The 25,949-nt window shown below is 38.7% G+C and overlaps 3 protein-coding genes across 3 annotated transcripts in view; 1 reads left to right on the top strand and 2 right to left on the bottom strand.

Annotated features, from left to right (window-relative positions):
* fmn2a (formin 2a) overlaps nt 1-1,773 on the top strand; it is a 36,961-nt gene extending 35,188 nt beyond the window's left edge. Inside the window, exons 17-18 of the mRNA XM_010793538.1 lie at nt 464-545; nt 745-1,773. Of these exons, the coding sequence (XP_010791840.1) occupies nt 464-545; nt 745-771 (109 nt within the window). The 3' untranslated portion in view covers nt 772-1,773. The remainder of the gene's footprint in view (nt 1-463; nt 546-744) is intronic.
* Nucleotides 1,774-6,461: 4,688 nt separating this feature from the next.
* grem2a (gremlin 2, DAN family BMP antagonist a) lies at nt 6,462-12,367 on the bottom strand. Its single transcript, XM_010793365.1, has 2 exons — nt 12,037-12,367; nt 6,462-7,056 (listed from the first exon to the last, which is right to left on the bottom strand). Exon 2 carries the CDS (start codon nt 7,053-7,055, stop codon nt 6,477-6,479), a length of 579 nt encoding a protein of 192 aa, XP_010791667.1. The 5' UTR covers nt 7,056; nt 12,037-12,367; the 3' UTR covers nt 6,462-6,476.
* An 884-nt stretch (nt 12,368-13,251) lies between these two features.
* Nucleotides 13,252-23,734, bottom strand: rgs7a (regulator of G protein signaling 7a). Its single transcript, XM_010793528.1, has 15 exons — nt 23,725-23,734; nt 23,244-23,350; nt 22,294-22,345; nt 21,434-21,498; nt 21,027-21,103; nt 20,729-20,810; nt 19,581-19,655; nt 19,327-19,425; nt 18,980-19,041; nt 18,214-18,324; nt 17,963-18,088; nt 16,122-16,308; nt 15,403-15,492; nt 14,326-14,361; nt 13,252-14,148 (listed from the first exon to the last, which is right to left on the bottom strand). Exons 1-14 carry the CDS (start codon nt 23,732-23,734, stop codon nt 14,341-14,343), a joined length of 1,164 nt encoding a protein of 387 aa, XP_010791830.1. The 3' UTR covers nt 13,252-14,148; nt 14,326-14,340.
* Between the last annotated feature and the right edge of the window lie 2,215 nt (nt 23,735-25,949).

Genomic DNA, 25,949 nt, shown 5'->3' with positions numbered 1-25,949 from the left:
TTCACTCTCTGCTGGTTTCCTTTTAGACTCCAGTGGAACTATAGATAATAATCCTCACCTGTAGGGACATGCACACATGCAGCACAGGCCCACACAGTACCAATGTAATGAGCAAAGGAAAGATGCTTGTCTGTTTCAATAAATTATTCTAATCGCTCAATGCCAACATGCGGATCATTTGTCTCGAAGCACAGACGTGTAGTAACACTGCTCTCTCCATGCAGCAGTAAACGACAGTCAGTCGTTCAAAGTAACCGGGCTGGCCCTGTGACATCCAGGTCCCTGCGTCCAAACACCACAGGACCATAGTCTGGTTGACCCAGCTGTATATTTGTGTACTGCATCTTTGTTTTTAATGGTGAAATACCGAATTTCAAATAGTGGAATGAGTCTGTGTGCATTCTGTGATTCGCTTCGGAGCTCTCAAAAAGATAACTGATTGTTATTACTGGTGTTTTTTCAGGGTCAAAAAGGCTGAAGAGAGTTTCAAACAGGCCAAGGAGAAAGCTTCCTACAATGTGAAACCCAAACACGCAACTGGAATAGTACGTCTATACACTTCACATCACAGTTACTGTAATGTCTTATCTATGCCTTTTATTTGTTGATTTAGTTCAGCAGTACAGACACTCTTCTCTTTTCTGTGCAAATTGTCTCCTCCTTTTTCAAGGTGTTAAAAAAAAACACTCATAAGTACAAGGACTTCTGGCTGTAAATAACTCTGGCCTGTTTTTTATTCCACAGAAAGCAAAGTTGGGTCAGAAGATCTAACGCTGAGAATGGAAAATTATCATCACACAGCCTATTGCACAAGCAGTGTTTGTACAATATGACATGACTCATCAGTCATTTTTGCAACGTGTATTTGCTTCCGGTATTTGTTTTCAATTGATTTAGACCTGATGTTTACTGTCAGTTGGTTGAAAGTGGATATTATATTGTTTAGAAGTTGAATGAAAAATTACATTCTCTGACCCCCTTTCATAGCACCTGCATAATTAAATGAAATATTGCTTCCAAAAGACATTTATCAACTGAGATGATTAAATGTAGTTGAGTCATTTGCCAGAAAATGCTCAGAGGAGGCGGAAATTTGTAGCAACACAATATCCAAGCTTTCTCAGTGTTTTATAAGCCATATGTAGGAATTTGTGCAATTCCCCTGCCTTGTTCACTAGAAAGGCATGAAAACGTCCTTTTTATATCTTCCGTATTGGTAAAGATCAAAGAATTTTATAACATTTCTACATGGTGGGTATGGATCATCTGCCCGACAAAGTGCCTTTTCGCACATTGTAGGAGTCAAATCAGTGCTGTAGAACAGAGCTTTTTCTTTTTAGACATATCATCTGTTATTAAATGTTACATGTAGAGAAGATACATATGTTCTACATAGGCTGGAACATGACACATTTACTAAGTTAGTTTCAGAATCTAGGTATAATTACAAAAATGTTTTACATACAACTGCTTCATTTGTCTTTTCAACAAATAAGGTCATGAACAAGTAAGTGGTGTAATCGTATATAGATAAAGACTATTGTTTTTTTTCTCCAGTATCATCAACTTGCTTTGTTTTAAGCAAAAACCCTATGCAGTTAGTTTTGCCTTTCCTCCTACCTGTGAGTGTGTGAACTCCCATATGCAATTGGACCATGTGACGTGACGTGTGCGATACCAACAATGTGTTTCATTGAATACCCTTGACCACAGAAAAATTATATTTATTGCATAAAAGAAATTACATAATTTGTAATAAAAAATTCTGCTGTTGCTGATTGTTCTCAGTTTTTTCATTTTTTCAAATGTGAAGGTGTTACAGAACAACATGCACTCTAAACACCATTGTTTTATATGAAATAGATTTATTATACTTTTCACAGACATACATAAACACATACATAACATATATATATACTGTATATGGGCCATTCTACCGAATTGGACCAAAGTCAGGTTGGAAAAAAATTGTTCCCAAAACTTTGTCCATATATTTTCTGTACCATATCTAAATTACACATATCTACTAAAAGAACCGTACATTTTATATCGTATTTTCACACTGTATTGGAATGTTCTTCCTCTACCAAAAATGGTCACTACCAAAACATAGTGAATACACCGTAGTAAAAAAGCGTTATATTAACCTGTTAAGATTGTTTTACCTTCCCTTATCTAAATAGTATTTTAACAAATATTTCTTGAGGGTTTTCACAATTAAATTAATAAAAGTGCATTTTTAATCAAATTTCAAAGTTCAATTTATACAATTCATAAAAATCATAATACAATTTTTCTTTGTAAAATGCATAATACTGATCATATTGATTCCAGAGTTGATGATTGTTGAAATTGAACATACATTAAACCAATCAGTATCATATCATTTTAGTTGATAACTCAATATACTTACTTTTTTACAAAACATCCAGGGTTTGGTAGTGACCACAGTATTTTGTTCTCAAGGTTGTATCATATTCCCTCAACATTATTGCTTAATCTTAACTCATAATATGCATTATGTTGAAGTGTGAATGTTTGAAGCTACTGACCCAGAATCAGCACTTTAGTAACAGGCTGAAATAGAGGGGCATGAGGCTAGAATGCATGATCTGTTTGGTATTTTGAGCAAAACACTTCATAGACATGTTTTTTATATATTTGAGACCTATAATATATGCCTAACATAGTATAATAAGAGACCTTTAGAGTAACACACTGATTTTCAGACTTTAAAACACATTTATTTCAAAATGGTGGGATTTACCTGCTTACCATTCCATGTTGTCACTACCGAAACGATCATGTCAATTACGTAACCACATGTTTCGGTAGTGACGATTCTAGCTAAAATTGAGCATAACTAAAGAATGCTAGCAAGTACATGGCTAGCATACACGTTTTTGAAGAGGTTTACACACATACTATACTTAATTGTTTTGTTAGTTTTTCTTGTTGTGGGAACGCACTTTGTGCTAATTCGGTAGAATGCCCCAGTGACCAACCCATATGAACATATAGATCAATGTTTAAAGCGTGTTGTATTAAACATGAGAAATTAATAAAGTCTGTCAAAAACTAGTAGAAATGTAATCAATGAAGATGCAGGGAAACTGACTTCAGACCGGCGGCTGCACACACATTTGTGTCAAGGAGGGAAGTGTTTGTCCTTTCCCTGTAAGATCTGAGACCTGTGAGTGGGAAAGAATAGCCACACCTTCATAACCCGCATGAACCAGATCAAAGTCACACAATCACACAAACAAACACAATCTTCTCCATGTGTGACTCACTGAGTGGCTGAGCACTGTCAGTTCATTATTTCACAGCACACAAACATCCTAACGTTCACTTACAGGAAGGGAGATTATCCAGTAACTGTTAACATGAGTTTTAATATCTGTGTGTGTCTGTTATTCCATGTTTGAGACTTGAACATTTTACCCTATTTACATGATGAGTTTTATTTTTGAAGAAGGCAAGCATTATTTATCACATAAAGCATTTTATTTTTGAAATATTTAATTTACAATTTTACATTTAAAAAATGATCATTGTATGTCTATGTCAGTTATGAGAGAGGCTGCTGTATACGTTTTATTACTTTTTTGTGACATGCATTATTCATACTTTGACAGTTTTTGTAACATAGTTTAAGAACAATGAGCTTCTCTCTAAAACCTTTGAAAAGAGACCTGCATTTCCCACTGTTTCAGTGTTTGGAGATAGCAGCACGAGGTTGGTAAAGTAAAATGTCTCCTTTGGGACCAATGAAGAGATCTTAAATGTGTCAAAACATTCATCATCAGTGATGTGTGATCAAAGGAAGACACACCCTGGGAGCCAGTGGGACATCAGCATGACAATTATAGTGCACAGCTACTGTATGACATAATACTGGGTGATTTAACGTGTGTGTGTGTGTGTGTGTGTGTGTGTGTGTGTGTGTGTGTGTGTGTGTGTGTGTGTGTGTGTGTGTGTGTGTGTGTGTGTGTGTGTGTGTGTGTGTGTGTGTGTGTGTGTGTGTGTGTGTGTGTGTGTGTGTGTGTGTGTGTGTGTGTTTATCTTTAGTTGAGCCATTTTAACTTAAGAAGGGAACCAAAGGAAATATTGAAACATGTCAAACGTTTTGTAAACATCCAAATTAACAATATTATTAAAAGTTTTCATTTAATTGAATCTCTATGTGTAGGAAACTCTAAGTGGAATAATTACTTTGTACATCATTCTGAATAAACAACTTGGACTAGAGGAAAAGACAACCATTTGTTATGTTTTTGTCACAAAGTAAAGTTAATAAATAACGTGTTTTTTAATCGTCTACATTCGTGTTCTGCTATTACATGTTATTACAGTGCCCATCAGGATAAATCAGAGTTACAGGGACATCTTGTGGTGAAGAACGTGCGGTGCATACTGTTGCTTTGAGTGTACCTGTGAAAGAAAGAGGCAAATACTTCATGGCACAGCACACACTGGATTACCAATTAGGCGTTTGTATTTGCAATATTACATTGTTTGCTCTCTCTTAAAGTAGTATGGAGTTCTTAATTTTGCATAGGCCTATACGTTTTAAACAATTTTAATTTAACTGTTTGTGAATTTTAAATATTTTATTAATTTCACATGATACGATATATTTCACAATTTCTTTGATACGTGACATTAATATTATTATTATTAGTTTTATTTGAGTCATTATTATCATCATTATATTATTATCGTTGTTATCATTTTTAGTATTGTATGTGATTACATTTTGTATTTTTAATTAGCTAATAAAGTTTCTCATATACTGTATGCTNAGCAAAACACTTCATAGACATGTTTTTATTTATATATTTGAGACCTATAATATATGCCTAACAATAGTATAATAAGAGATCTTTAGAGTAGCACACTGATTTTCAGACTTTAAAACACATGGTGGGATTTACCTGCTTACCATTCCATTTAGTCACTACCGAAACGATCATGTCAATTACCGAAACATAACCATACGTTTCGGTAAATGACTGTTTCAGTAGTGAATGTTTCGGTAGTGATGATTCTAGCTCAAATTGAGCATAACTAAAGAATGCTAGCAAGTACATGACTAGCATACGCGTTTTTGAAGAGGTTTACACCTATGATTTACACACATAAAAACCTAATACTTTGCATAAAACCCCGAAAAAGTTTACTTAATTGAAGATAATATGTGTTTGGTAGTGACAATGCTAAAGGTTACACGCCGATTTTCAGATTTTGGAACAGATTGATATCAAAAGTATGGGATATAGCTACTTGCCATTCAGCCATGAGGGACAGGGATGCAGTGCCAATGCCTTGTCAAAAATGCAGGGGTGTGGCTAAAAACCAGGCTCAGTCATTGGACTAAAACCCTTGTGTTTCGGTAGTGACATGAAAACTGGGGACATGATTTTTTGAGTATAGTTTTTTTATTAAAAAATGATACCCACAATAAATCTAAATATTCCAATTGCTGTTTGAATGTAATCATAAATCTCTTCTAAATACACCATTGAACAAAATAAAATAAAAATGTTTTAAGTGTTATTTACAGAAATTGAAATGTAGATGTCAGGGTTGGGGACAGCTACTTCCCAATAGAAAGTACCCTATAAATGATGTTTTTGTATATATCAAACTTATCACTATAAAATTGAATTCCTTATGTTTAAATAGACCATAACATATTCTTAGTAAATATCTATGTCTGAATATGTAATTGTTTTGTTAAATAGTTTTTCTTGTCATGGGACCGCACTTTGTACTAATTCGGTAGAATGCCCCATATATTGCATTGCACCTCCATTACACATGCTGCTGTATGTTTTTCCTACTGACTAGTATATCTGTGGCAAATATACAGCCAGGCTTGTTTCGAAGCAGGTGGATGCCACTGGTCATTGTTGTGTTGCTTCATGTTTTCTGGATATCAACTGGTGTATGATTTTAGATATTGAATTTAAGGAAAAGATGCTGGACAACGGATACAATAGTTGTAAAACACCATCAACAGGTTAAAACATTGCAGGCAAAATGTGTACACTATAACTTGTTTCTCCAAGACGCTAAATTACCAGCAGAATCCATAGTGTGTTATAGTTTATCATCACCTTTATCACAAAGGAATCTAATGAAAAATGAACAAATAGCCAGGAAAATGGAAATCAAAGGAAGGAAATGTTGTTTTAATGTTGACATTTTGCTGCTTCATCATCAGTGTCTCTTGCACTACTTTAATCAGTCTCTTTCAACAGCATCAGCTTGCCAACATGACTGCTTGTCTCTGATGTAATCATCATTGATCCTTTGTTTAATAATACCAGTTCCATGTCATTTTATTGCGGGACAAGCCATCAGTTGTGCAACACCTTGCAGTATAGTTCAACTTGAAGCCAGTCCTTGTTTGGCGAAGCTTATGAATTTCCTGCCTTTGACTGAACTCCTATTATTTTAATCTTAATCCTTTACAGTTTCCCATGGCTGCTCACATCCACAGACATGCAGCGGCACTGTTTGACCCTCTGCACCTTGCGGTGTCTGAAAGGCGGCTGCTGGTCTGGGCAGTCTAGCTGCACTGTGAGCTGTGTGATGCGGTGTGGCCTGCAGAAGGAACAGGACTGAAACGGCTCCTGGACCTTGTTGTGTTTTTTCCTTCCAGAGCCTGAGGCCTGTCCTCGATTCTGGCCCTGACTCGAGCTGGGACCCATATGGCGGGGGATGTAGAAGGAGTTACACTGGCCGTAGCAGAAGCGGTTGACCACGGTGCGGCTGCGGCAGCCCTCCTCGCTGATGGTCTGGCGGAGAGGCTGGGTCTTGCACCAGTCTCTGCGGAGGTAGCGACGCTCCGTCACCACCAAGGCCTCCCGGCTGGAGGACAGCACCTCAGGTTTCTGCTGCAGTAGCCGCTGGTGACGCTCTGAGGACAAGTTCCCTTTGGTCTTGTGCGGGGACGGGATGGATCCCTGGGGCCGGTGCTTTTTGGTTTCTGCCGTGATGCAGAGCAACCCAGCCAGTATGACTGGTATAGATATTCTCCACAGCATTCTGCAAAAGGAGAAAGGCACATTAAATGGTGATTCTCAAGAAAAACATCTGTTGTCACATTAACAGATTCCTTGAATTTTGACAACGTAGGATGTGTACCAATACTTCGGAATTATGTGAAGATGCATACTGTCATACAATTCCAAAGATAATATCAATAAAGCAAATAATGTTTGCATTTTTGTGAATATTATGCATATGTTTTTAACCACCTTTGCTGTCAAGCCTTCCAGGCATCATTGAGGAAATGAATCCATCACCAGGGCCCCCATTTGTCAGCATCTCTGTGTCATTACTTGTATTTGCTTTCCTCTCAGCTACGTAACTCTTCCAAAAATAAACAAGGCCCTGCCATCAAAGGATACACTTAAACACCCATAACGAGAAGGGGAAGTTGATTTTATTGGTCCCGTTGCTGGGTAAAATAATTAGGGCTTTGCTTACTTTAGTCATGAACTATGCCGCAGATATGTAAACAGGCATTGGAGAGGCCCATCTGCATGTTATTAGGAGAAGAGTTGGGGAACTCTCCAGTACCTTTTGGGAGTCAACTCTTCTACTCATTGTAGATATACTATGAATCAAACAGAACTGAGATTAACCCACTGTCCATAATCAGATCTCTGTAAAAAGAAAGGCAGCATCATCTAGAGAAATGACTCCTCTGCCATTCACAATGGAGTTTCCGGCCCGTGTGCATGCTGTCGGTGTTTGCGCCAGCACATTTTTGACCGTCACTCAAGCATCTTTTCAGCAGATGTTGCTCTTGAAAAGCATTGCATGACATCAAGTCAGAAATCCTGACAGAGAACCAAACTGCCTCAAGGACATTGGCGGCTCATATTCACAGACTCTTCTTTACTGTGCACATTTGTATTTTCCCTTTCTTCCTTTTCCTGGACCTGCAACTCACTCTGACATGAAACAAATTACTTTTTCATAATCCACTTTGTTTTTTGCCTCCTTTTCTCTACTCTTGACCCTGAGGTCATGGCAGCTCTGTCCGGACTGCATAAGCACCCCGGTAAGTTAGACAGCAGCTGTGTGTCCATCAAGAAATGCAATGTAAATTATAACCAGATATTCTCTATAGGAAATGATATGTTGGACTTGAATTCAGAATACTTTTTTGACTTTTTGATGCTTTCTCTTTCAATTCTGATCTCTAGATTTTCTTTCTGTTGTTTTCTTCATTCAAATATTAAACCTACGCAGAAAGGAAGTATTTTGGATTATGTGGACATTGCCATAAAATCTGATGTGCTCTACAGTGACAATCAAGTCTGATGTTGATATGTGGATTTTCCCAGAAGACAAATACTTTTAATTCACACAAATACATTCAAATTACTCCTATGCTTCTTCTGTAGGCACACCTTTTTTCATACATACCACAGCCTGCACACACCCACCTAATAGGTTAGAATAACTAAACTAAAGACTCCCGCTATAGGCCTACTGCATCAGGGAGTCACGACCCCACTCCATCTCCCCATGATCTACCTTCCATGTACACAGTCTCATTTGTCTTGAGCCGATCCATCTCTTTCCTGCTGACTTTGTATTTAAATGCACAAACGCCTGTTTAGGAGGAGCAGACTATGTGAAGGCCCTTGTTCTCTGTTTCCCTTTTCTCCCGCTGTCCATCGTTTAGAGAGGCACCCTGTGACTCTGCTGAGCTACAGTCTGCAAAGCCCCGGGGACTTTTGAGGGATGACCTGACCAACTGTGTACATAGAGCATGACGGATGGCCTGTACAGCCAGCAGCAGCGCTCCCTCTCCACTCCCAAACTCTGCTTAAGTATGATAGTGCCGGCCCTGCTAAGCTATCCTCATCAATCTCTGCTGCAAGACAAATTGCGGTTTTGGGGTAAGGCTTTTGGGGGGAGTCCCTGAGGTGGTTAGTGGTTGGGGTTAGGAGATAGAAGGGAAAGAGGGTTTGGGACAGATTACCTACTGGGAAACAAAACCAACCCCACTTGGGCTCCATGCACAGTATGCCCTCCTCCCAGGCTGTTTATCTTTCGACAAGCAGTTTGTCTCTTAGTTTCTCTCTCTCCCCATCTGTCTCTCTGTCACTTTATCTGTCTCTCCTGATGCTCAGCACTAGTCATCACAGAGTCCCGGGGATGGAAGGAGACTGTGGTTTTGTGTTTTAATGCTGAGACAGAACTGAAACGGACCCTTCTGTCTGCTGAACACTAATATTGTCCACAAACACAGCTTTATGTTTTACGAGAACCACAAATACTTGGGGGAAGTGCTTCACTGAACTGTGGCAGACTTTTGTTCCAAATTTCAGACCTCTAATGAAATTACAAATACCAGATACAAATACCAGAGTGGCTGCTGAGCTAGACACAAGCCTTTTTATCTATAATCATCAGTGGGAACTTGTTGTATTTCGTTTTTCAGAATATAATATCATGGTAATGTTTTCTGTCTGGACAATAATGGGTCTTCAAAGAAAAAAAAAATGTCAAAGTGAAATGAAAAACAAATTGAATCGTGAAAAACTCCAGCCTTGTTGCTAAATATTTATTCATTTTAGATTTTTTTGTTGTTACTGTAGATAATTGAAAAAAGGAACACAAATCCATTTCAAGACTTTGAAACTTGTGCCTACGGATGTATTTCCACTAAACCATGTGAAACATCTTCCCAGCATGTCTTCAAAGGCAGGTTAAAACAAACAAAACCTGATGCCTCAATTATTGGTGCGTCAGAAAGTCTCATACACAGACTGGTAAGTGCAGTTAATTACAGTAGAACTGCATTTAATTCACCGTGCAACTCCAACCTCAATCACACAAGGGGAGGAGCACAAGCACACGCACGCACACATTTGTGACCACACATGTTCACACATACACACACACACACACACACACACACACACACACACACACACACACACACACACACACACACACACACACACACACACACACACACACACACACAGGATATACAGAGGGAAAGAGAGGTAAATGAAATGTTTTCACTTGGAGCCAATTACACAAAGAGGAACCATGTCATTATCTGCATTTGCGGATTCTATTTTCCCAAACTACGCTCGGCTTTTGGCTCATTAACAGTTGCGGGGGTGGCGGGGTCCTTTAGGGGGCTTTTCTGTGTAAATGTGTCTAATGCCAACATTGCCAAGAGGCTGCTTTAGGCAGTTTGGGCAGCCATTTGTCACCACAATCCATCTTGATAATGACTAGCAGCCCATATATAATGCTTTCCAAGTTAAGTACTGGCAAGAATGTAAGGCTTCTTTGCCTCAGCAACATTAAGTGCTTTAGTGGTGGATGAGAGGCAATTAGAGATGCTATGATAGTGCAGGGTTTCTCATTTCACATTTGTGTGACACTACTTAGCTGCAGTGATTAACACCACCCTACATTTTGACTCAAAGTGAAATGTGTCGGTTTGATCACATAACATGAAGTGTTTCCCTTTAAGGTTTATATGCCTTATTTCACACTATCTGACAGAATCAAAAAATACTTTTAGTTTGTATTTTTCTTTCCATTTAATAGGAATATCCTTCTTCAGTGGTTTGAACAATGTTTGATTGCACATCATGAGCTTTCAATGATTGTGGCTCAAGCAGGCCACTGCCTGTTACGGGGTTTAAAACTACTTCTTTAAAGCCATATTTTGCAATGTGAATGTTCTGCTGGTTAAAAGAAACAAAAGCTTTAATTTTAACCACACACAACCACACATTCGTGCCAAAATGCAGCTTAACTCTACTTTTAATCCGCTTTCCTCAGTGTTTTCTTATTACCTGTTCATGTGTTAAGCGTAAACTGCACGTGTTAAGAACGCTGTTAAGGCTCCTATCAAATAACAGTTTTACTATCTTTAGAGGCTTACAATGAAGTGTTTTCTATTGCTTATGAACCTGTAATGTGTCTGTGTGCTAAATCCTCTTTGACATCAGAGCGAACTGTGCAAGGTGGTGCAGTCACCGGAGCTGTAAGCAGGATCAGAAGGCAAACTCCCCACCTTTCAACACACGCACACTGCAGCAACACACACACTCACACGTTCACACACCAATGTTGATACACAGCAGTTCACACATGAATACACACACATGCATTAAATATACATACAGAAATGAACACAAACACAACGATATACAGGTGTATATTAGAACTGAAAAAAAGAATAAAGATTATTGTGTATACACACAGACAACAGGTCCCCTATATATGTTAACATCATTGTCTCTCTTTCTCTCTTTTTCATATTCAGTGGAAAAACTACACTGACTCTTAATCTCAGTAAAATGCACAGTACAACACACTGTCATCACACACTAATTCTCTCACTCACAACACTAATTCCCCTTGATAATTATAGTAATTTAGTCTACATCTTTATCCAGAACACCTTATAGTACCTTGAAGGCGTATATTGTTACTATGGGTGGCCCCTGTGGGGATCAATCCCTCACTGCTGGCGGAAAGGCAAAATATCTGTACAACTATTGCTGGTCAGATTACATGAATCTGCGCTTAGTCATTCAGAGACCCACTGAGTCACTCAGTCTCATTATCTCCGTCAGTCTCTTACTGCCCACTTGTTCAAAGCGCTCATGTGGGAAATGTCAAACCAGCACTCACTTATCTACACTTCTCACCTCAGTAACTCGAAAATGGTGCGTCGCACATATATAATCATTGTTTCCTCACATCCACTGCAAATTAGGTCAATCTTCAAGGAATTCATTATTCTAGAAATCCTGCTATTTACAATGATATGTTTGGCCTTAACGTGGGGCAACAAGTGTACCATCTTGCATTAAGAACTTTCTTTTATGATATGCTATTCATTTTTAATACCTGCATAGTATTCATTATTTCAATAGACATTTTAAACAACCTTCTTGCAAACTGTTAGAAGGGTTTTAAACCAAGTGTTAAAGTGTTACCACAATACAAAACGAGGCATGGTTTATGTACCTCTCACCACAGGGCGCAGGATGACGGTAACGTGTCAAGGATGCAGTCAGGGGATGTCGATGCCTTCAGTGGTCCTTGCGTCCGCTTCCAGATTTCGGTTTCCATGGCAACATAATCTGTAGTATCCTCAGGCTTGTCCTCGCTCCTCTTTTTTTTCTCCCACCACGCTAAAGTCTCAAAGTATTGGCCAGGATTAGCTTTCCATCACTCTGGACAAGATGAGTCTCTTTATTTCTCTCTCAGTCTATGGTTCTCTTTAAAGTTTTTTTTTTAAGTTTAAGAAAGCTCCAGGTCTCAGTTACAGTAAGCCCATATCTCCGTGCTGTGGAGACAGTCTGTCTTTGAGAGTGTTTGACTCACTGTAAAGCCTGCCTTAGTTTGAATCCCCACCACCCCCTTTCCTTCCTCAAGACTGGGAGGGTTTATCCTATTGGTCATTGTGTGAATCAAACCAAGCTTCACTTCTTTCATTTAAGTCTCCCTGCGTCTGTCTCTCTCTGCCTGTTGACATTTTTCTTTGATATATATTTTCAATTCCCATGCATCCATTATATATCAAACCTATAAAAATGACAACTTTTCCATTGTTTATTTTTCCATTTTATGATTGCTTTCCCTCTTCCCCTGTGTTTGACATTAACATTTTTAGGAGGTGGATGACATTTTGTCAGAATGGACAACACAGGACCAAGTTGTAAAGAAACAAAGACTTTCTTTAAAAACCCCATATTATCCTCTCTCATTGGCACAGTGGCCACATCACATTACAACTCTTAATCCAGAATCCATAAATCATTGTGTGCATGTACCCAGACACACTAACAGGGTGGTTTGAAAAATGCCACAATTCACATTCCTTGATGCAACTGAGACAATAATGTTTGTCTGTTTTGTGGCTCTGGCTGAGCTGACCACTGGGCACAGAGACTGAAAGCCCTGACTGTCACTTCTGCCATCAAAGAGCTGAAACATCAACAGATCCGAGAAAACCTCAGATGGGTACAGTCTGAACAATAACCCCTTCAGCACTTCAGAGGACGATGACACTTTTGCATGACAAAACGTAATTTGTCTGCAGAAAATTGTGATGCATTTGTGTGTATTGTGTTGAGGAGCTGGTAGCTGAAAAGAGGCAGATTCCCGCTGTGGGAAATAATTTAACACCCTCTAGTGGCAGAAAGCAAAAGTGCATTATTAAAGCACCAACCCTGCAGACTAGATGCTATGTCTTTATTGCTTAAGTGGTTCATATAGGTAACACAAATCCAAACACAGCCATTAATAACAGATAGAGGGCCAACTTTAATAATACAAGTAAGTAAAAGTGTCTTTAAATATGGTATAAAAATAAATGCAGGAGAGAATAACAAAGAATTATGTTCTACATAAAACAGGAGACAGCTTTTTTGTATTTTTGAATGTGACTTTACAAGTGCAATGAAAACCATATGTGCTAATTATTGTAGTGCAATAAAATAATGCAAAGCAAAATAAATGCACAATAAATAATAATAATAATACAAATCATAATATATATATATATGTGTGTGTATGAATATATATATATTGTATATTCATTCTGCACAACACTTCCCATAGCGTGACAAAGTATCTGTGACCTCAGATCATGTAAAGCAATGACATTGGTTAGATTGATCAGTTTAAGCTGTCATTTAATATATTTTTTCTATTTGTTTTTTTTCTTCTCTCTGACATCATTTGTTTCAGCTGGAAGTGAGAGAGGGGCTTCTGATCCAGCAGTTATGATGGAAAGCTCTGGAACACAGGATTTGATTTTCTTCAATAGCATGTTTCATCTCGCCAGTCTGTCAGTGTACTCACGAGTCCAGCAGTGCCTCCTTTCTGAGAATACTGGAAATATATCAGGTACTGTAAGAGGAGAGAAAAGAAGGTACATCCTCTCCATGGACATGCAACATCCGCTGGACAACAGACGAACAGGCGGTCCAGGCTGAGCCGAGAGCGGATGGACAGACAATGATGACAAAGAGATGAGATGGTCCCCCTCTCCATGTCCCAGAGAGAGAGATGGCATTGATTTTAGCATGATGGCACACGACTGGTCAGCCTCTTGGACGCTAGTGCTTTCCCCTAGCGAAGAGAATGAGGTCAGTAAATGTGAAGGAGAGAATAAATAAATACATTTTTAAAATAAGAATAAGATTATGAGCAGCTACAAAATTATGCTGGATTTCTGTAAAAGGGTAGAGTAATTCTCAACATCACTGATGACACAATAACCAAATGACAGTTTGTATTTGGCATTACCTGAAGCAAGAGCCTTCAGAACAAGTTCTTGCTTTTCTGTGGGGACAAAGAAGGAAATGTTGAAGCAATTTAACTGTGCAGAGGATTCAAGTGTGCATACATAAATGAAAAAATCTATTGCATAACAGTTTGCAAGCCAGATCAGTTCATTTGAAGTTCAGTCTAACTAAAAGAAAACAGAACAGAAAATACTTTTCATCAAGCTGTTACAAAAATGTACTGCATTCGCATATATTTATAAACCCAAGCTGTAATAGCAACATCTTCTCTGCCAGAATGACAGGCAGGGAAAGTGTAGGAAGCATTGAACAGGACAGGTTTTAAAAATACACCTGCCTAATTCAGAATTATTCATCATGTTATGACTGCTGTCCATAATTTTTTTTACGCCCAACAGGAGTCCTGATCAGCTACTCCATCACACACACCTGAAGCAGACTGTCAGGATGTTGTGTTCCATTTCTCTGCCACTCATTGGTATTACAAGCATGCAGGTGCCATTTTGTTCTTTGGTTTGACCTACTTTGTCCCTTAAAGTAACTCTACCACATTCACTGCTGTATTCAGGGATTTGAAATCCATTTTAGACAAAGTAAAATAATGTAGGAGACATATCCTTTAATCTGCATTAAGTGTTATTTTTCGTATTATCACAAATAGCTGAATATCATTTCAAAGACTTGCTTGGTGAGTCAAATCCACATCCATCCCTGCAGCTAAATACAAACCAGCTTTTGTTTTAGGAGTTAGTGGAGACAAAACCACAACTAAGAGGAACAGAAGCTCATGCTGTTCTAAAGCGGCTATGATTTCCTGCCCCTAAGTGGTCAAAATTGTATTTTTATCCTACCATAAGGTCACTGCAGGAGAGTGCTAAAGCAGCAGCTTGTTTTGAATATGAACGGATTGCTAGGAATGGGGTTAAAGTGTGATTTACCGGGTTTTGAAAAGGCTGTGGGTGCCAGGAGGGCAGGTTTCAGCATCACTGAAGAGTGGGTGGATGTGCACAAATCAACAAATCGTACAAACATGCACAGTAGTTTTCTGTATTTTCAGACTAAGCGTTTTTTTTTTTACCTTCTTCTTGGCCTGTAATAACTCCTGGTAGGCACTGGAGCGGATGAAACGGCTGTAAGAATCACTCTTCATCAACTTGTAGATGTGTTCCTGTTTAACAAACACAAAATGTGGAAAGAGTTGATACATTGTGGTGAATATATATTACAAAAATGCAGTATTCCAATGACCATCAAAACATAGTGAGAGTAATTTGCCAGGGTGTTGCTGTTGTTACAGTTGCAAAAAACATTTTCAGATTACCGGTAACATTCCAAACTAAATACGTTCTCTATATGTACAATGTAAAATAGGCCACTACATAATATAAGCTGTGGATGTGATGATTGCATTTGTATCATTTGTGTGATATGTGCAATATATACTTTATATACATAAGCCATCTTTAATAACTGTAATATATACCGGGCTGCTAAATCCTAAGAACTGCTACAGGATTTGATTTGTAGATTTGATTTGTTTTTGATCTGTATTTTTGAAAATGATGTAACTTTTTTTGTGTTTTTATCTGTTTTTAGCATATTGTTTATTATATTATAACTTAGTACTTTTTTATCATATTTTTGTGTTGTTTGTTTATTATATTATAACTTAGTACTTTTTTAACGCCTGTAAGATATGCAACACTAAGCTGTCTGTGGCTCTTTCCTGCTGTAACGCTGCAAATTTCCCCTCTGTGGGACTAATAAAGGTATTCTGATTCTGATTCTGATTTGTACCTGTGCATCCTCAAAGGCATAGCGTCCAGGATCTTTGACATTCTGAGTGGTTTTGTCGTAGCTTTTGGAGTCAACGTTGATGGCACTGGGCGCCCCGGGGGCCAGGAACTCCTGCCAGATCTCCTGCACCCGGGTGGGGACCTCTCTGATGGGACGTTTCTTCAGTTCCTGCACCGCTAGCCAGAACCTACGGACCAAAGTTAACGGTTAGTGAAACAGATAATGGCAAACTATGTTAACTATAGCCTCACATTTTTGAAGAAACTAATCTGTAATAATAATTAAATAATTCCTTTTAAGAGCATCCCTTTCAATTGAACACATATTAATACATTAAGGGATTTCTACTTCAAAGAGGAGAAAAAACTGAAACAGGTAGAGTTTCAGTTTGCCTTACAAAGGGATGAATAAGCAAAGATGGATTTCATAGTGTAAAGTGACAGAACCCTGGAGAATATTTTATTTTGAACTGTCAAAGCTGATAGAGTTTGAGTGGTAATAAATAGTCGCATTATTCTTGTTAATAACACACCCGTTCAATTATAGGAGTTAAAACGATACTCAACTGACAGTGATATTAAATTACAATTCAATCAACTTGACCACATTATCAGCTTTGTTCAGAAACAATACAGGCGTGTGCCATCAGAGGGAGCATGGGAGCTTTCCTGCACAGAGGTTGCTCTATTCATATTAAGCTCTTCCAATGCATCTTCGATACTCTGCAGTATTCCTGTTACCATGAATAAACCAATTAACATAATATTCCTGCCCACCTGTGTTATTCTAGCCTTGGCTACCGTTGTGCATATTTTAAACAAGCTCCATCCACCATCATCCTCCCTGCTTTGATGAAATAATTACAATGTAGGTTATCACTCAAAGAGCCCAGGAATAACTGCGATAGTTTCTCATTTCCCACAGTTATATGAGCATTTGCAAAGACATTCATTAAAGTGAGATATTATTGTTCATGTTTGTCATCATGAGAAAGCTACACAAAATGAATGTTTATTTTTCCAATCTAACCATATGAGCATGTTTACTGGAAAGGCATTAACTCTATATGTTTATATGAATAGTTCATATTGTGTATGTTTCCGTGAGTGTTTCATATGGAGTATGTGGGTGAGTTAAATCCTCAACAGCCTTTAATGTGTGCACTCATGTGTGTGCTTGCATTAATCACGTTGTGGCTGTTTACACAGTCACATTATGGAGACCTATGTGGTAACAAAAAGCCGGTCCCACAGAAGCTAACTATTCATTTTAGGCTTAAGACTTGGTTTGTGGTTAAGTCGTACAATCAGAAAAAGTTCAGGCAGATGAAAGAGATCATGCATGTAGCAATGACAGTTAAAGGTGCAGTACCTAATTCTGATCTATAAACATCTACTTTCTTACTAGGCAGGCAATGGTAGAATGTAACGAAGTACATTTACTCAAGTACATGTTAGCCATTTATTTATTGTACTTTATATTTGAAACTTGTCTCAGAGACAAAAGTGCTCGCTTCTGACAACATTATTGGACAGCTGTATTTGAGAGTTGCTTTGCAAACGTCATGAATATTAAACATTATCTTGTAAAAAATGATGAATTATAAATAAACTTTGATCAGAAAAATACAATCATTTGAATTACTGATTAGTAAACGTGTCTGTAAAACAGTCCAAAGTTTAAATTAAAATGAGCTTACACAATTTTGATTTAGTTCTACTTACCATGTTATTGTACTTCATATTGTGATGGGGAAAATATCGATTGAGGCTTTTGTGTTAACTCAAAAATGCAAGGAATGAATTCATGTAATTTGTGTGTGCATGCATGTTGCTGAGTACCTGAGGTTCTCTGAGCTGAACTCAGACTCCAGGAACTTGAGGAACTGTTCTCTCCCCACTGGATCTTTGAGAACCTCATCGATGCCAAAGGCCCACCTCTTTACCCTCTGCTGACCTGGCTCCTTACTGGAGGAGGACACACAAAAATGCAACATATCTTTCTCTGATCAAGTATGTGTGCAGCAAAACACTCTTGAATTGATCAATGAATCCATCTTGATAATTATGTTTTCTCTTTTCTCTGCACCTACCTGGCTTCAAGCTCCCAGAGTGTGGCGTCATCTGAGATCCAGGGGTTGGACGGATCTGGAGGCGTGAGGAAGGGGTCGTATTCGATGTACTGTTCTGTGTAAGCCAGTAAACTGTTTCAAATGAGAAACAAGGAAAGCAAATGAATAACAGCAATCTGCATCACTGGTGAAAATGTGACGTATATTGTATTCTAGTTATCTGGGGAAATCATGCACCATACCTTTCGGTGAGAGATTTTGAATGAGTCTTTTTGTAAGCTTTGGATAACTAAATGTGGTATTAAATCCTCCTCAAATGTAATTCAAGTTAGAGCCAGACAAGAAGTACTGACCCTGCCCTTGAACACCCAGATAGAAAACTCTCTGCTAAATGAACCTCTGTTTTCAGTGCAGGATATGACAAATGAATACTTTGTGTGCCGTTAAGAATCTGGTACCGTCAGTGTGGACGCGCATTAAAGGCGTCACATTTTGTTTTTGTTTCGCCCATTTGGGCATGTGCGGGTGGAGGGAGGGAGGGAGGGGGGAGTGTAGTGAGTGTACTGCGGTACTGTGATATTACAATATAAATGAAATGGCATTGATTACTGTACACTATAAACTATAATGACATAAAAAGACTTGTAAAAAAAAGAAAAAAAGGCGTCGTGTTGGCCCAATAACTCTCCAAGGTCACCGGAGCTCTTAATTCAACGCCAAGGCCGTTCAAAGGCTCAATAAACAGATCGATTGTTAACTGAATAAAGACACAAACAACATTGCTTACCTCTCCGCCACTTTGGACATTTTCAGTCGATGCCTGTCTAATTGCAATTGCCAAAAGGCGATCTGAAACCACAGCAGGGAATAATTAGCATTCATCAGTCCCAAAGAATTTACATGAAATTGTTGGTTGTGCAATTACAATCAAACACCAACTGCATGATATTTTCCATATTTTACTTGATGTGCTTTTAAAACTCTATACTAATTTTACTTAGCAATATTATTGAATAACAAATATACAGTTACAGATGAAGCATAATAACTACTGTCACAATTTGAGTACTAGCATTGATTTCAAGTTGTTCAGGATCCTATCTTTAACAGTAGAGTGCCACCTGCAGGTCTAACCTGTTCCTGCAGTTCTTCTTCTGTGGGCTGCTTGGCCTCTGGGGCGGGGGTGTGGGTCGGGCTGTGGGTACGGATATCATTCTGCAGCCCATACACAGACTGAGGAGAGGAAGTCAAACAGATCAGTGGTAGCAGCCTTATAGCTTTTGACTAGAACAGCAAGGAACAATAAGCTTGTCTGTTTCTGTTTGTGTTAAAATGTTTTCAACCCTGACCTTAAAAGCGGGGTGTATCAGCGGAAAGGCATACTCTACCTTTCTGGTTTTGTGGGGATTTTTCATTCTGGATGACTTCTTTATGTCGACTTCTGTTGTATTTACACACCCAGGCTGTGAGGAGAGTGAAGGAAAAAATATATAATTCATTTAATTCAGCTTAAATTGAATTATAATAGCTTTCCCTGTAGCATGAAGCCACAAACGGTGAAGGTGTAATTTGGCCACCATGATATGAGTTTCAGGTAATGAAATCCAATATGCTAACTGGGGCGTGAAGAGATTCTGAGAAGTCTCCAGGACAATGCGTCAGATGCCGGTTGATTAAACGTGGAATGTGCCAAATCTAGCAAAACAAGTAAACCAGCAGGAAATCTTAGTGTGGAAATTCTGGTTGATTGAACAAGTGGTCCAATCTAGGTCTCTTCCAGAAGAACAGAGCTAAATAGCTTGACAGAGTCACTGTGAAATTTGAATTAATATTGATTATGTTGCTCCAAGGACGCATAAATTGAACTAATTTCCCAATTAAGCATGGAGCAGCGGCTTTTGGAGAAATATAGCTGAAGAGACCCTTTAACCCCGGGGGAATATAAATGCTAAGGCTAAGCAAGTGTCTATAAACAGGGCAAAGAGCAGTTGAGAGGCTGATGTGTTGTGACAGATATTGATGTGGCATTTCATGTGTAAGGCAAACGAATACACCAAGGAGGATTTACAGTGTGTTCACCCCTTTACACAATTCTTGTATAGGTCATGTATAAATTACATGAAGTGCAAAACATTATTGTCTTTGTCACACAGCTTGATACCTCCCTACTGCCTATGGCTAATTATAGTTTAAAGAATAGAATAGGAGAACAATTACCAGTGCCCTTTTAGTAAAACTGGTACGAAAAGAGTATATTATAAGTTGTGTTCTCGGTACTGTGGAATTTCGATTTAACCTTATTTATAGAAGTACTGAATAAGCCCTATACTGCGTATGAAAAGTGTGATCATGTATACCTCCCGGAGATCATAAATGATATACCATATCTACAGTATGTCAAGCAAATCAGTTTCATCAATATATGTTAATAACAAGGACAGATTATTCACTTTTGCAGGAACATTAAGATTATGTTGATAACAACGGATAATATATCGGTGGCAGCAAAGGTGCCAACATCAGTAATTTCACTCACCACTGGTCTGTGCACGTCCCAGAATGCTCTTTCCTGACTGTCGAGAATTTTCCTCTCAATTTTGTCTCTTTTCTTATCAACTCTGTGGAGCAAAATGAAAGTCAGAACTGTTTTTACAGAGCATGTAGTTTATTCCAAAATATGTACAATACTCCATCACGTGTGTAATGTGCAGCTCATCTGTGAGGTTGTGTGCTGGTAGCAAAGGGAAATTGTATCAAACCATTGAGCTTTGTCATGTCAGAATGGGGTGTAAGAGGACTCACTCAATGCATGTGTTGTTTTTATAGAAACCTACTTCGCTTGTGCTTCTGCTTGCATAAAAATGAACTCCCATTTCCTGGCGAAAGCTCTCTGTAGCCTTGCTAAGCTCTCCTGCAAGTGAAACAAAGAACAATAAAGAGGCAAAAAAGGCTTTTGAGGGATCTGGGCTGATTATGTTTACTGCGCATGATGTGTGCAGTGCACGGCTGGATACCATCTTTAATGATCCCAGCTCACGTACAAAAGAAAAAACCCAGCGTATAACGACCCTGGTGATTCATTTAATAGCTTTAGTGAAAGGAAAGTTACAAATGAGGCAGTGGCACAGAGAGAAACAAATGTTCTCACTGTCAATATGAGCAAAAAGGCAAGAGATAAAGCTTGGAAGCAGTACAGTATGTAAAGAGGGGAGTGCTGACACTAATGACCTTTTCCACTCACCGCTTCATAGTCTGCAAGCTCCAGACGTGCTTTGTTTTGCATTGTTCTTTTGCAGAGGTAAACAGCTGGGAGACAGAGGCAGAGATTGGTTAAACAGGGATAACGGGCACCCAGCCTGTTTTTAACAGCCCCTAAGTTGCCCTGTGTTTACTCGTTTAATCCTCTCTTTTGCATATTTAAACTGGCCTGCAAATAACAAAGGTCACTTACTGTTCATGGTGTCTGAGCGCCGGTCAGAGTGTCTGTTCGTGTGTGTGTGACTTTTAACGTCTTCCTGTACTATCATCATCCCTTAATCCCTTTGTTTACTGACCGTTATGTGATTACATTGTTTTCATTATAGAGCATCATTAATGTGAATCAGTTGCTACATCGGAGACACAGGATTCATCCCAATATGAGCATTAACACTTTTTCTATCCTATAACTCAAACAACAAATGAAAAGACCTGCAAGACTGCGGCTATTCGTTTAAGCCATTTCTTGGCAATGTGTTTATATCTATTCTGCTGTAAACAATGAAAAGCTCATCCCTTTATCTCTATTAAATCCTTCATACAAATGTACACAACAGGTGCATGCATAAAGACATCATTCTCTCAGTTAAGAGAAAGACAAATTATGGAAAACAGAAATATTGCATCCGAACTGCAATGTTACTGAATGTAACTATCGGCCAAGACTAAAAAATGAAAGGCTATTTAATGTTTCTACCTCCCATCCTTACACTGCTGTTGCATTATTTGTGTACTCTTGTTACCACACATAATAACATATAAATCAGTCTGCATCATCATCTTCATCTCTTTAGTACATATTACACAATGCAGAGTGAGATTAGAAAAGAACAGCTCTCTCACCATAGTCTGTGTTTTCTGGTTCCCAGCAGTTTGATGGCCAAAAGTATGGAGTCTTAAAGGAAAAACAGGTCATTCAATAACAGAACGTGACAGCTTATCACATTCTGTTTTGAATCAAAGTATGCACTGCCACAGGGAATGGGAACATTGTTGCAGAACTGCATCTGCACAATACAATATTACATTTTTTTAATGGGCTAAGCACACTGTCTAAAGCACATAAGCTCCTTTCAAACAGCCATGAGAGCAGACACCAGCATGACTCTAGGTCCTCCCCGGTCAGCACTGTATGGACTTGACTGGCTTCAAATGAAAACAGAAAACATGTAAAGGGCAAAGTAAAGCCTGTTCCTCACACAAACAGTCTAAAGCATCGATTTACTTGTGTTTGTTCTGTGCTGCAGACTTGATGGAGCTTGCTAGGTGCAAAATCACAAAAATTGTCAATCCCACTATTGACATTCAGAGTGTTGTGGATTTATTTAATTTTTTCATTCATAATTCCAGTAAGAATTATAGGAAACAGCAACTTCTAATCCCTGTTTTGACTTCAGCATGTCACTGTTGGCGCTTTAACTGATTTATTATGACTGCAGGCAGTTATTGGAGTTGGACATTTTCATGTTTAAAGTGATTTTTGTACTTCATTTTCAACAGCGAGGTAGGAACTTAGGAAATAAGTCATGAAACGAATCATTTATCACTCCTGTAAATCTCTATAAACCTGTCAGCATATTTCTTCGCTGGACTTCTTTGGTATTAAAACTTTAAACTTTACATAAGCAACACATTTTCTAAAGTTCATATAATGACATGACCCTTTTAGAAAGATTATCCCATGTGAAGGATTTATTTCTCCTTACGTCTTTTTATAGACATTACAATAACAGACTAACATAACAGAAATCCTTCAACACAACAGCATAAGTAATAACCATTATTATTCTTACCTGAAACCTATAGAAAGTGCCATCATCTTTGAGAGTGAGGACGTGGTCTGAGATGGGGAAGAAGTAACCATGTGCAGCCATCAGAGTTCCTAGGTGAAGAGCCTCCACTGGGAGGACAAAAAACACATAAAATCCATTTACAATTCAATAAACTCATGTTCCTTCTGTCTTCAAAGTTATATTAAACACCATGACAAACAAATTAACCTTCATGCATAAAAATAATCAGAAATGACCCAGCATTCTTTGAGAGTGTGTTGAATGGCAAAGCTGCGGGAAGGTTAATTTGTCTTTGATAGGTTTGATTCAACAACAATGTCAGCTGTCATTTAGATATTATATATGGCTATTATTTGCTTGGAAGTAAACTTTCTGAAGCTTGACTTTGTGCTAAACTAAGCTAACCGGATGCTGGATGCAGCTGTATTTAAAGGACTGATAAGAGGGCGCTATATATCTCATCATCTATATATCTCATCACACTCCACCATCGTTCCTGTCCCCAAAAAGACAAAAATCACCAGCCTCAACGACTACCGCCCAGTAGCACTCACCTCCATCATTATGAAGTGCTTTGAGCGGTTAGTCAAAAACCTTCATCACCTCCTCCCTCCCTGACTCTCTGGACCCCCTGCAGTTTGCCTACAGAGCAAACAGGTCCACAGACTACGCCATAGCCCTCACCATCCACACTGCCCTCTCACACCTGGNTGTTTTTTTAATTGCATTACAGAAAATAAAGAACTTTATCACAATATTCTAATTTTCTGAGACAGTCCTGTATGTGCAGCTCAAAAATGTGGTTATCATCAATTTTTCTTGGCATTAANGAGCCCGAGGTCTCTGAGCTTGATGGTTAGCTTGGAGGGCACAATGGTATTGAAGGCTGAACTGTAATCAATGAACAGCATTCTCACATAAGTGTTCCTGTTCCTCTGGTCCAGGTGTGAGAGGGCAGTCAGGAACACTTATGTGAGAATGCTGTTCATTGATTACAGTTCAGCCTTCAATACCATTGTGCCCTCCAAGCTAACCATCAAGCTCAGAGACCTCGGGCTCAACAGCGCCCTCTGTGACTGGATCCTGAACTGAAGGATGAACTGAAACATCACATCATCCACCCTGATCCTCAACTCCGGAGCCCCTTCCCGTCCTAATCTCTGACGGTTACGAGACATCTGGATTACCAGGAAGCAATGGAGAGAGAGACACACCTCCATCACCATCAGCAAGGCTAGGGTGGAGAGAGCAGCTGTATTAGATTAATAGTAAACAGCAGTGTATAGACTGCAGTCGTCTTCAATAGAATTCCAGTTCATTAAAGCAACGTGTTGATATAATAATAATCTCCTTGTTTTGAGTATCAATACTCTGTTGTCTTTCTGTTCATCCAATACTTACTGTTTTTTCATAAACCTTCCAGGGGCTGTCCATCTACAAAAACGTTTCTGCTGTTATCAATGAGTCTGTGTTCCACCCCAGTCAGCTGACTGAACACAAGATGCTCTACTTCTGGATCTCAGGTCAGCAGTGAGCAGTACTCTGCCTCTTGAAATGTGGAAGTGCAGGTGCAATAAAATAAAAAGTTATCTTAGAGGGAGAATCCAATAATTTAATGATCCCTCTGCTCTTCAGGATTTTAGTTGATGTAATACACAATACAAATCTGATACATGTTGATTGTGAACTTCTAGACTTCAAATGCATCAAAATAATCTCTTTCTAACTTTTGGTGCCAGTGTATCAAAATGTGTTTCCTGTGTGAGCACCCCACAATTTTATGTTAGAAATATATAATACCAGTCTCCAGCACATAGAAACTGCCAGATGCTAATTTGCACATGTTGGGCCATTAGCATAAATTGGGTTGAATATGGCATTAAAGGCTATGTAAACAATAGTAAAAAAAATTGCTTGTGCGATTCAGACAGTTTTGGAGTGTTTTTGGTTCATTGAGGATGCTGGATTAATTCGGACATTTTCAGGATCAAAAATTGCAGTTTTAACCAGAAAGAAATACCCTATCTGTACTCTCTGAGGGATGTTTACCACCATGAGTTGTACTGCAACCAATCGATATAAAGGGCACAAGATGAAAAGATTACCTCTACTGAGGACAATTAGTTTCAAATAAATAAGCAATCTTTCCAATCCTAATAATCCAGAGTCCCCTAAATCTTCCAAATCGAGTACAAATATTGGCATTTCTTGTTAAAACCGACTGCCATTTTGGATACTGAAAATGTTAGAAATGGACTCAGCATCCTCAATAACCCCCAAAACATCTCCAAAATTGTACAAATCGGTGAAGCCATTTTTGAACTCAATGCTATTTAACGCAATTTGTGTGAATTGTGCAAAGTGCCCAACATATGCAAGTTAGCATCCGGCAGTTTCTATGTGCTGGGGACCCTACTATACATAAACATTTCTAATGTAAAACTTTGTGGTACTCATCATTTACGGGTTCACAAAAGTACTTTATGAGCTGGCAACTAGGCTAATCTCAGAGAAGCCGAATATAAATTCAGTAAAATAAATCTAACATTATGAATCGTGAGTATTTTAGCCAATGAGCAGCAGCGTTAGCAGCAGGGTGCGTCGTGTAACGGTTGTAAGGGTGAAATGGATAACTTGTGTTTAACCCCAGACCAGATTCTGAACCCCATGTTTACTGCTGCACACCATGATGCCCGATTCCAGCTC

The sequence above is a fragment of the Notothenia coriiceps genome, unplaced genomic scaffold, assembly GCF_000735185.1.
Source record: "Notothenia coriiceps isolate Sejong01 unplaced genomic scaffold, NC01 NC01_scaffold00001922, whole genome shotgun sequence".
In the NCBI taxonomy this organism is placed as follows: domain Eukaryota; kingdom Metazoa; phylum Chordata; class Actinopteri; order Perciformes; family Nototheniidae; genus Notothenia; species Notothenia coriiceps.
The sequence above is the reverse complement of the archived record's forward strand: the minus strand, read 5'-3'. Positions and strand labels throughout refer to the sequence as shown.